The following is a 10061-nucleotide window of genomic DNA, read 5'->3' on the forward strand; positions in this document are numbered from 1 at the left end:
GGTTCCTCATGTCTTTGGTTAGGACAAGGATGTGGAGGACCAAGGAGGGAGATGGAAGCCATGCGACTAGGGCTTGAAAACACATTTTGCACACTTCAGTGTCTGCCATGGAGATTTCACTTCTTTGTCACACACCGCTCCTCCCCCAACTCCCAGACATACACCAGGGACATAAATGAGCACGAGTAAGTCAGGCCAAGAAACTGTGACTGGGGAGGTCAGTCCTTGCCGTGAAATGTCATTTTATTAATTGATTTTATTTTTTTTTTACAAAAATAAACATTTTAATGAACAAGAAGTACAAAAGCTTCTGGATATACAAACTCCAGGAGGGGGGAGAGGCTGGTTTTGGCTGCTTTGCGGCTTTCACTGAAAGCAAATGAGGCAGAAAGGCCCCGGCCCCACCCCCACCCCAGGTCCTGGCTCAAACTGCTACTTGCCCCTCAACCCACGACTTGGCTCATACCTGTGTGCGCCTCTGTCTGTGCCCCTGGGCTGGCTGGCAGGCGCCCCCTGTTGGGTTCCCAGAGGCAGCCGCCCTGGGGTACAGAATCGCCCACATCTTGGAGCATCTCTTCAAGTCTCCACTCAGGAGCTTGGCTAAGAGACCGTGCTCCATGACCGATTGTCCCCTCGCGGCCCCTGCTGGCCCATGGCACGCGCAGCAGCACCGGCAGCAGGGGCTCTGGCTACATTCTCACACTACACACAGTGATGGGGCTGCCCATGGAACTGTCCCCACTGAGGGGCAGAGCCCCCAGTGGGGAGACCAGCCTGGGCCCTACTGGCAGCCGAGACAGTGGAAGGGGCAGTCAGCTCCCTCCCCCCCGATTCTCGGCTCTGGAGCCAGCAGTCCCAGACCTAGACTGGTAAACTCACATTTTTAACATTTGGCATTATTGCACGTTGTCCTGGTCACCTCGGTCTGTCTGGGCTGTCAGCTTGCTCTGCAGGGGTGCCCATGTGACATGCAGTGCTGCTAGGGCAAGTCACGGGCAAGCCCAGCTGGCGGGGATGGTCAGCGGAGCCTGCAGATGGCTCAGCCAGAGGCCCTCACATATGTGGTCTTGCTGGGATCAGGGACCACGTGGCTCCATCCTGTCTTGAAAAAGACCAGTTGCCGACCTGGAGGCAGAAGTGAGAGGTAACAGGACTGGATGTTTCTCTCCCTGGAGGGAGGGCCACTCTCCCTAACACAAGGACACTTGTCTTATCCCCTCCGCCTCCTTGTCTTCTCATTGTTTCTGGCTTCTGATGGGGGACCACCACTACTCGTCAGTCTCTTCTGGGGAGTCTGGTCACCTCCCTCAGGATGTCCTTTCCCCCTAGCTCACCTGTCCAGGTGGTCTGGTTGGTGACCACAAAGGCCTGGCACTGCGCATGGTTCTCACAGATGTCCACGGCCTCGGCCAGGCTGAACACGGAAAGGAGGCAGCCTCCGTGGTGGTAGGATGGCCAGCATCGGTAGTCCTCCTGGGGGATAGTACTGTCGGGGAGGCGTTGGTACTCTGTGGGTTGGAGACGGACATTTAAAGCTGGGCTTCCCAAACTTCAGTGTGCATGTGAATCTTCAGGAATCTTGTTAAAATGCAGATTCTGATTCTGAAGGTCTGGGGTGGGACCAGGGAACTGGCATTTCCAACCAGCTTCCGGAACTGCCGGTCTGCAGACCACACTTTGAGGAGCAAGAGCTTCCTGCTGCCCTTGGTCCCATTTCCTTCTGGCCTTGGGGAGAGAGGTTAGGCCAGCTTCTTGGGTAGGGGGTGGTCAGTCATGAGTTTCTGAAGTTCAGAGGCATGCAGATGAATGCGAAACACAAAAAATTACCATTTGGGAATCCACAACTTGAGTGTTTGGGGCAGAGGCTGGCGGAAGAATATGAAATCTTCCCATTTCACAGAAAGAGCCCCCAGAGGCTCTGAAAACTCAATCCGGAAGCTGCTTCACTGCAGGCCTCCTGTTCATCCGAGTTTTTCCTGCTGCCTGGGGAGCCCCAGCTCCGGACTGATAATGCAGTGGGCCTTGGCCACCCCGCCTTCCTGCCTCCTTCTTCTACAGGGACTAGACCAAAGTCCAGAGCAGGCTGTGATTTATAGCCCCATAAACGGAGTCCTCGGGGACAGAGCCAGCCATTGTTCACCTCGTTAAACTTTATTTACAGGGCTAACGAGTGCTCCCCCACCCCTAAGACTGGCCAGAGCTCCTTGAATACGGATGCTGCCCATCCCTCGCCCCCTGCCAACCATGCTAAACCCCAGGGCCTCAGCGGAGGGACCGCACAGCCTGCAAGTCGTGACTGGAATTCTCTCCCTGCTCGGGGGCTTCTTAACTGGTATCAGGTGGAGCCCTCTCCACCTCCAGCCATCCTCCTAGCCCCAGAAGGGTGAGGAAGGAAAGAGAAGTAAACACAAACTGTGTTCCAGCTGTGTAAGAGGAAACGAGTTAACTGCTTTCACACATTTCGCCTATCATTTACGCCCCGGAAGAATTTCGTGAGGCAGGTAATACTGAACCCAATTCACAGATGAGGAAAGTGAGGCTCAAGGTGTAAATAACTTGCTGAAAGTACAGCAATTCTGTACACAATACAGAACGAGCTTTGCAGCCACCCAGAGAAGGGGTGTCAGAGCCCAACCTCCAGTTCAAGGCAGAATTATAGTTATTCTTGGGCCTCCCTGGTGGCTCGGATGGTAAAGAATCTGCCTGCAATGCCGAAGACCAACTTTGATCCCTGGGTTGGGAAGATCCCCCGGAGAAGGAAATGGAAATTACTCCAGGATTCATGTCTGGAGAATCATATGGACAGAGGAGCCTGGTGAGCTACAGTCCACAGGGTTGCAAAGAGTCGGATACGAGTGAGCGAATAATGCACACGTACATAGTTGTTCTAGCTCAGTCAGAGGGAAGATCTCTGAGTGAAGGCCAAGCAGTCTCTCTGCATCACTCCAAGTGAGTCTCAAAGGGAGGTTGAGCCACTTTCCAACTTGGGGGATCACTCTCCTGGAACCGCTCCCCACCTTCCCTGCCCCTGAATCCCTACAGGGGCCACTCACCGGCTTGGCTGCCTGCAGTGGAGTTCTGCAGATACTGCCCGCTCCGGTACAGGTGCAGCACCTTCTCCAGCTGGGCCAGGGTCTCGTCCGCCCCCCAGGCAAGCTCTCCTGCAGAGCGCAGTGGGGCTCTAAGAGGGCACCTGGGCGCCTACCTCTCCCTCCCCACCTCCATCCACCCCAACTCTGGAGCCTGGGCCCTGATGACCAGAGGACTTGGGCGGGGGTTTGCCACAGAATCTATTTTGGGAAGTGATGTTTCTGGACTGTGTGCCATCCTGGGCCATTCTTGTTCCCACGCTTGCTGGAGGCATGGGGGACAAGGTGATGGGAGGCAGTGCTCACCTGTGGCATTGACGATGCTGTCCAGCAGGGGCCGGAGTGAAGGCGGGGCACTATGGGGCAGGAGGTATGTGAAGAAAAACCTGGGGCCGAGAGAAATCAGGGGCTCAAGGTCCAGCCTGTGGGGACATAGCCTTCCTCTACCCCAACTTGGGACAGAACCCCAATCTCGCTAGGGAGCCTGATCCCTTGGGCTAACCATCTCACCCATATAGCCCCAGAGGGTGCCTAGGAGTCGGTTCAGCATAAGGAGTCAATTAAGCATGTGCCCTGTTGGGGTCTGAGCAGATGCTAAGGCCACAAGTAACTTCACACCAAACTGAAGTCTGAGGTGTGTTTTCCCCATCCACTCTGGGGACTTGTCCACCCCTCAGCCCCACATTATCCCCCAGGTTGACCTGTGTCAGAACCAACTTCCATGGCTTGGCTCTCCGAGGAGCTTCCACAAGTGAAGGGCCTGGGGAGGAAGGGGCAGGGCCCTCCCACCAGCCCTAGGCTGAGTCTGGCACTATTTTAAGAAGCCTCCAGCTGCCACCCCCCAACCCGGATTCTCCCTGGAGCTGACTATTTTTAGCTTCATGTCAGGAGCCTGCCTGTTCCCTTCTGGACGTGGGGCAGCCTTTCTCTGCCCCTGCCACTCCACTGGTCATGGCAGTCTCCCGCCCTGGCTGGTCTCTTGGACCCCGTGTGAGCTCCCCTCCCTGCCATGCCCCCTGGGGCCTCTCGAGGGTCCTCCTGAGTGGGGGTGGAGGTCACCTGTAGGCATTGTAGAGGTTGCGTTTCTCATTCATGGCCTCGCACCAGCCCTGGGCAGAGCAAGGCAGGGTGAAGTTCCTGGCCGGGAACTCGAGTATGCAGTCGGCGTTGCCTGTACACGGCGTCTCCTCCACACGGGCGTCATCCAGATCTGTCACCTTCAGCTCCCCATCCACCAGCACAAACTGTCGGGGGCGGAAGTCCAGCAGAGTGACCGAGCCCAGCGGGGAGTGGGCCAGGTGGTGGAGGAGGCGGCCCAGGCTCAGGCAGATCTGAGGGGCAGACACCGAACTGCTCACTGCTTTCCTCCAGGGAGGGGAGCCTGGGGGCTCCAGGGTGCCCTCCTCTGAGGCTCTGGACTGAGCTGGGGGGGTTGCCTTTCTCTTAAAGGCTCGAGTGTTCACTAAGGGCTGAGGCCTGGGACCTTGCGGAGCAAATCAGTGATTTTCTACGACCCCATGGTTGGCCTGACCCTGAGGGTAGCATGGAGAAAGCAGGGAAATGGGCAAGGGAAATCTGGGGACTCCTCCCTGAAGTTGCATCTCAGTGTGGGTTCTGTCCAGTGCATGCAAATAGAGGGCAGGTCAAGATGACCTTAAGATCTTTCTAGATATAGGACACTGGCCCTCCTGCAGCCAGGCTGAGCGGGTGTGTGTGTGTGTGTGTGTGTGTGTGTGTGTGTGTGTGTGTGTGTGAAACAGGAGTACAAAACCAGGATCCTCTCTGCCTTTTTTTTTTTTTTTTTTAACCCTTTGGCTGATGGCTGAGTCAACTTCTCGGCATCCCTCCCACCCTCCCTCCCTCAACTAAGGAGGAGTCCAAGCTGCTCTGGAGGGCTGACCTTCTAAGGGAGAACCATCCCAGCCAGAAGCCCAAGGCCAACTGGCCCTCCTCCCTGCTCACTCGGAAGCGATCCTCCCAGGAAGTCTGCAGCAGCTGGATCATCTCCACAGGGGCGCCCAGCTCCGTGATGGTGGTCAGGGTGTCTGGGATGTCCTCACTGTCCTGGTAGCAGTAGCCATAGAGCTGAAAGAGGCCCAGGCGGGTCATGAGGTCACAGGGTGGGGATAGGGACGAGGAAGGGCTGGGTTGTCAGATGCCCCCACCCTCTCAGCCCTAAGAAGAGAATAGCAACTCTGCCTGGGAAGCCTGCGCTCTAGCCCACTGTTCTAGCAGCCCCTTACCTCTGGCCACTCAGGTAAATGGGCAGGTCTGAGCACCATGTGCCAGGCACTGTGCTAAATGTTTTACATGCATAACTCAATTCTTAGAATAACCTAAAAGGGCATAGTTGGTACTATTAGTATCTCCAATTCCCATGTGAGGAAACCAACTCAGAGAGGTTAAATTACCTCCACAAGGTCACACAGTTAAGAAATGCAGGAGCTAGGATTTAAATATATGTCACTCTGATTCCACAACCTTGTTCTTTCCAAGAGTACCATTTGCTAACTGGCAAACCAACAAATGGTTATTGAACCTCCTCCCGTTCTAATCCTTGTCTTTGCTTCGTCATTTCCACTTATAGGCACCTTCATTTTTCCTTTGCTCTTGTTTTTCTGTAGGGAAAGCAATCTCCCTGAAGATTTGTAACAAGTGTTGATCAGTACAAAAAGAATCCAGGGTTCATACCCTTGGGTGTTCTTTGCATAGTTGGTGGGGGCGGGGATGACCCATATCAGCTGGGGTAGTCGTGAGTTCCTCGGGAAGGTCACTGTTCGAGGGCATGGTCACAAGGGCCTTTCCACTCCATAGGATCTGGGGGAGGGGCTTTGTACAGTTCAGCTGGCCAGGGGCTTCTGGGAAACACAGCCTGACTTTGTCACTGACACCTAAACCAGGATCCATGGAGAGCCCTGCTTGTTCCCGCCTTTCCCACCTCGCTGCACATCAGCTAAGGGATCAGCTGGTGCTCAAAACACCCAGCACCCTGTGGGGCAGGAACACAAAGGCCAAGTTGTCGGGTCAAGAGTAGGAAGGGAGAGCTGAGCGATGGGGGTGGGGGTGGGGTGGGTACCAGCAGAGCCAACCCCCTGGGCTACATGTCCCTGCAGCTTTCACCCTTCGAGGTTCCACTCCTGGGCCCCTACACTCTCCCTTCCATCCCAGTAGGGACCTTTCAGCACCCCCATCCCTGGAGCCAGCTACCTCAGTCCCGCTGGCATGAGGGAAGGCACATCTCAGATCACTAGGGTGGCGACTTGAGGGATGCGGGAGATCCCAGGTGCCCTCTTCTCCCCTCTTCTTTCCTCCCCACCCCACATCAGCCCGGGGAGGCCCCAGATCCCAAAGGGGGCAGCGGTAGGGGGAGGTAAAAGGAGCAGCCCTGGAGCCTGGTTCTCATTTTCTTGCCCAGAGTCTGAGCCTTTGTGGGAAACTTCTGAAGGTTATTAAACACCCGGAGGTCGTTAAATGCGCTGTTAACGAGGTATTAATCAACACCCCTCAGGAAAAAATAAAAAGACACCATTAACCCCCCCAGGAAGCTTGAGGCTGAGCATTTCAGTCGCATCTTTTGTTCCTCTGGGAGAAGAAATACATTCTGGCAGGGCCAGAATCAGGGCCCAGGCAGGCCTGGGCCCCCAGCTGAGGCCGGTGGCCCCAGAACGACAGAGGTGCAGGGGAGGGGGGACCCTTGTGCCCTTTGACCCTGGGGTATAGAGGCATCTATCACGTGAGGGAGTGTGTGTGTGTGCGTGTGTTGTGTGTGTGTCAGAGGTGGGCTGGGGAGGGGTCACAGAAGATGGATGGAGACATCCCGCCCGGGCAGTCCCGGAGACCAGAGCAAGCTCTGGGAAGTGCCCAGTGGAACAAACTGTCCTGGGCCTTTGCTGTTTTAACACTCACAGTGCCAACTCTGGGGCTGCCAGAGAGAGGGAGGGAGCCTCGGGGAGCGGGAAGCACTCTCTGGCTCCTCCCTGGTTCAGCAAACAGTTGAACAATTTTGAAATTTTAAATGATTAAAAGGTATTAAAACAACATTATTTCTAGTTCCCTGCACACCCGAATGGAAGCCTCCTGAACAAGAAGACCCCCAGGTAGAAGACCCTCTTTGGAGGCAGAGGTGACTCTGCTGAAGAAGCCAGAGGGATACTAGCCTGGGGGTCTGGGGACGAGACACCCACCAAAGCCATCCCTAAATTCACCCCAAGCCTCCTCTATCTTCCTGTAAGTAAGGGTAGCTTTCCACCTCTCCCCTGACAGAAAGGACCTGGGACCCTCCCCATCTTGTAACACTTGTGTCTTAGGGCAGCTCACCCCAATCTCCCACCCTGTAAGAGCCACACAGCCAACCAGTCTTGGTCTAGAGAGGGACTGAGTGAAAACCAGTTATAATTTTTTTTTTTGGACACCTCCAGCATTGTGGTGGGGGCCTGACATTAAAGTGGAGGACCATTCTGTGATATACGAGGGGGTGGTTAGCTGATGCTCCTGTTGAAGTCTGCGTGGGGTAAGAGAGGGCAGGAGGAGTTCCTTAAGAGACAGGAGAGCACAGCAAACCTCCAATCTGTCGTAAGGGAGAGGGGTCTTGAGTCAATTAACTAACACTCAATATCCTGCTAACACACTCAAGACCTTCCCCACTGCCCCGGAATCTGACCAACACCCCAGTTTCCAAAAAGTTCCCAGGAGCCCCGGGGAAGGGAAGAGAACTAGATCCTCCCAGTTAGAATGGCCACGTATCCAGCTGCTCACTCCCTGCAGCTCCAGAGTCAGCTATGCCACCAGGCAAGCCACCCACAGCTGCTGGCTCTGCCTGACCTGCCACCAGTTCAGAACTCAGGACCCAGTCAACATGTGTCTGATCAGGGCTGGGATAGCCTGGGAGCCAGCAGTGGTGTCAGTAGCTCTCTGACTTCTCTCTACTATTCTGTGATGCCCAGACCTGGGGTCCATCTCACTCCCGAGGAAAGGAGGGAGGGACTCCTGGGTTTTTGCTCAATTCTCCCGGGTGCAGAAAGGTTCATGTGAGTGGGCTGGGAGGTGGAAGGTGTGGGCATGGTTCCTCAGCTGGGGAGCCTGCACACACCCTGTGTTCACTGGGCCAGGAGCAGTCAGGGATTCCCCTCTGCTCAGACATGTGCAAAGGGAAGGGTTTGTCTAATCCCAGGACTGACTCAAGGACGGAGGAGAGCTGGGGGAGAGGAGGAAGTGGGTGTGTTAGGGCAGTGCTGGGACTGTGAGAGGCCCACTCTCTCAGTCTAGCCTGGAGGGGACAAGGTGGGGTCTCATCTTTCCTCTCTGCTCCCCAGTGAATGGGAGAGACAGTGTCCCATTTAGTAGGAACCTGGGCATCTGGCCTTCTCAATCCTCCAGTCTCTTGGCCACATTTGCTCAGGTAATGTGACTCTCAGACCCTCAGCCTGTCCCCCAAGCATTGAGCTAGGACCCAAAGGCTTCCCCAAAGCCTACTTTGAGACCCAGGGTCTCCTCAAGGAAGGGCTATGCATTTTGTGGCCTACTATCCAATCCCCTCCAGTTCTTCCAGTGGCTTCTGGGTGGGGTAGCAGATATTCTTGGGAATCAAACCTGGTCTTTTTCTAGCTCTTCCCAACCACATTTGCTGTGCCATCCCACCTTCAAATTCAGACAAGTCACTATTTGGAAGTTGAGAGAAGTGGGGTTCAGATTCCATCAAGAAAGTGAACTGCAGCTGTGCCCCTAACTCAGGGGTGAGCTCTGTTCAGCGTCTCGGTGTGGGGTCATTTCCCTGGTGCTCAACACCCCAGCTCCAGCCAGAAGCAGGGTCCTAAGTCCAAACGGACCCCAATTCCCATCCAGAGTTTGGGAACCCTCTATCCTGATCTGCCTTGGTGTGGAAGCTGAGGAACCCGGGAGTCTCTCCGGACAGCCACCCAGGAGTGAGAAGCAGGGTGGCGTAGAGGGGAGCTGTCATGGACCGGGTTCTGTCCCCCAGTTTAACCTGGCACAGTCACCGGGGCTCCGCTTCTTTATGTGTAAAAACAAGGGTTCTCTTCTAGCCAGAGACCGGACCTGGGCACGTCCAGCCAGCACCCTCAGCCCGCACCCGCACCCTCGTACCTGCAGCACGTTGGGATGCCGCAGCCGCTCCAGCAGCACCATCTCTTTGAGCAGCTTATGGGCCGCCAGTCGATAGCAGCCCCTCCGCGCCCCGAACTCGCGCACGCAGCTGCCCAGATCGTGGCCGCTGAAGTCCACCGCCTTGAGCGCCACCGCCGCGCCGCCAGGCAGGCGGACCCGGTACACGGCCTTGGTGTAGCCGGAGCCCAAGTACTGAGCGCCGGACACGTTGCGGAGCGCGGCGCAGCCCAGGCGCGGGCCCAGACCAGGGGAGCCCGGGCCGGGAGCCGGGGGCCAGCCCGGAGCGCCGTCGGGCAGGGGCCGGGCCCGCGGGGGCCGGGGACGCTGCAGGCCCGGACCGCCCGGAGCCAGGTCCATAAGGCGCCGCCGCTCCGGCCGGCCGGCCCCGGGCCCGGGGCCCCCGCGGGAATAGCGCTGCACCTCCTCGTAGCGCGCTCGAATCTGCCGGGCCAGCTCCCCGCGGCCCCCGCGACGGCCCGGGCCCGGGGCTGGCGAGGGCCCGGGGGACTGGCCGGGCCGTGGAGGCTCCGAGCCCGGTGCGAAGAGCACGTTGAGGACCGAGCCCAGCAGGAAGGAGGCGCAGAAACCCGCGGCCACCGCCGCCCGCCGGCGCCGCATCGCTCCCCTCCCCCCGGCCGGCCGGCCCCGCGCGGCTCCCCGGCCGCGGCCCCGGGAGGCTCAGGCTCCGAGGCGGCTCCGCTCTGCGCTCCGCCGGCCCCCTTCCCAGCCCACGCGCATGGCCCCGGCGGCCCCGACCCCGGCCCCGGCCCCTCGCGGGCGGCACATCGGCCTGACACTTGCCTCCCTCTCGCCCTGCCCCCGCCGCTTATAAGGCCCGGGGCCGCCCCC

The 10061-nt window shown here is 57.4% G+C and overlaps 1 protein-coding gene across 1 annotated transcript; it reads right to left on the bottom strand.

Annotated features, from left to right (window-relative positions):
• Positions 1–433: 433 nt before the first annotated feature.
• Positions 434–9830, bottom strand: PKDCC (protein kinase domain containing, cytoplasmic). The gene is made up of 7 exons (XM_068977636.1): positions 9192–9830; positions 5052–5174; positions 4149–4420; positions 3396–3475; positions 3054–3161; positions 1335–1508; positions 434–1125 (listed from the first exon to the last, which is right to left on the bottom strand). The coding sequence occupies exons 1-7, from the start codon at positions 9828–9830 to the stop codon at positions 1040–1042; spliced, it is 1482 nt and encodes a 493-aa protein (XP_068833737.1). The 3' UTR covers positions 434–1039.
• Positions 9831–10061: the final 231 nt, after the last annotated feature.

Source organism: Capricornis sumatraensis, chromosome 1 (genome assembly GCF_032405125.1).
Source record: "Capricornis sumatraensis isolate serow.1 chromosome 1, serow.2, whole genome shotgun sequence".
Classification (NCBI taxonomy): domain Eukaryota; kingdom Metazoa; phylum Chordata; class Mammalia; order Artiodactyla; family Bovidae; genus Capricornis; species Capricornis sumatraensis.

What these genes read in the sequence shown, in the direction of transcription:
- PKDCC (XM_068977636.1), bottom strand. Translation starts at nt 9,830, where the DNA reads ATGCGGCGCCGGCGGGCGGCGGTGGCCGCGGGTTTCTGCGCCTCCTTC. An exon ending in CACTGCAGGCAGCCAAGCCG is followed by an intron (nt 1,509 to 3,053) that starts GTGAGTGGCCCC and finishes TCCAACCCACAG; the next exon opens with AGTACCAACGCCTCCCCGAC. An exon ending in CAACCAGACCACCTGGACAG is followed by an intron (nt 1,126 to 1,334) that starts GTGAGCTAGGGG and finishes TTCTGCCTCCAG; the next exon opens with GTCGGCAACTGGTCTTTTTC.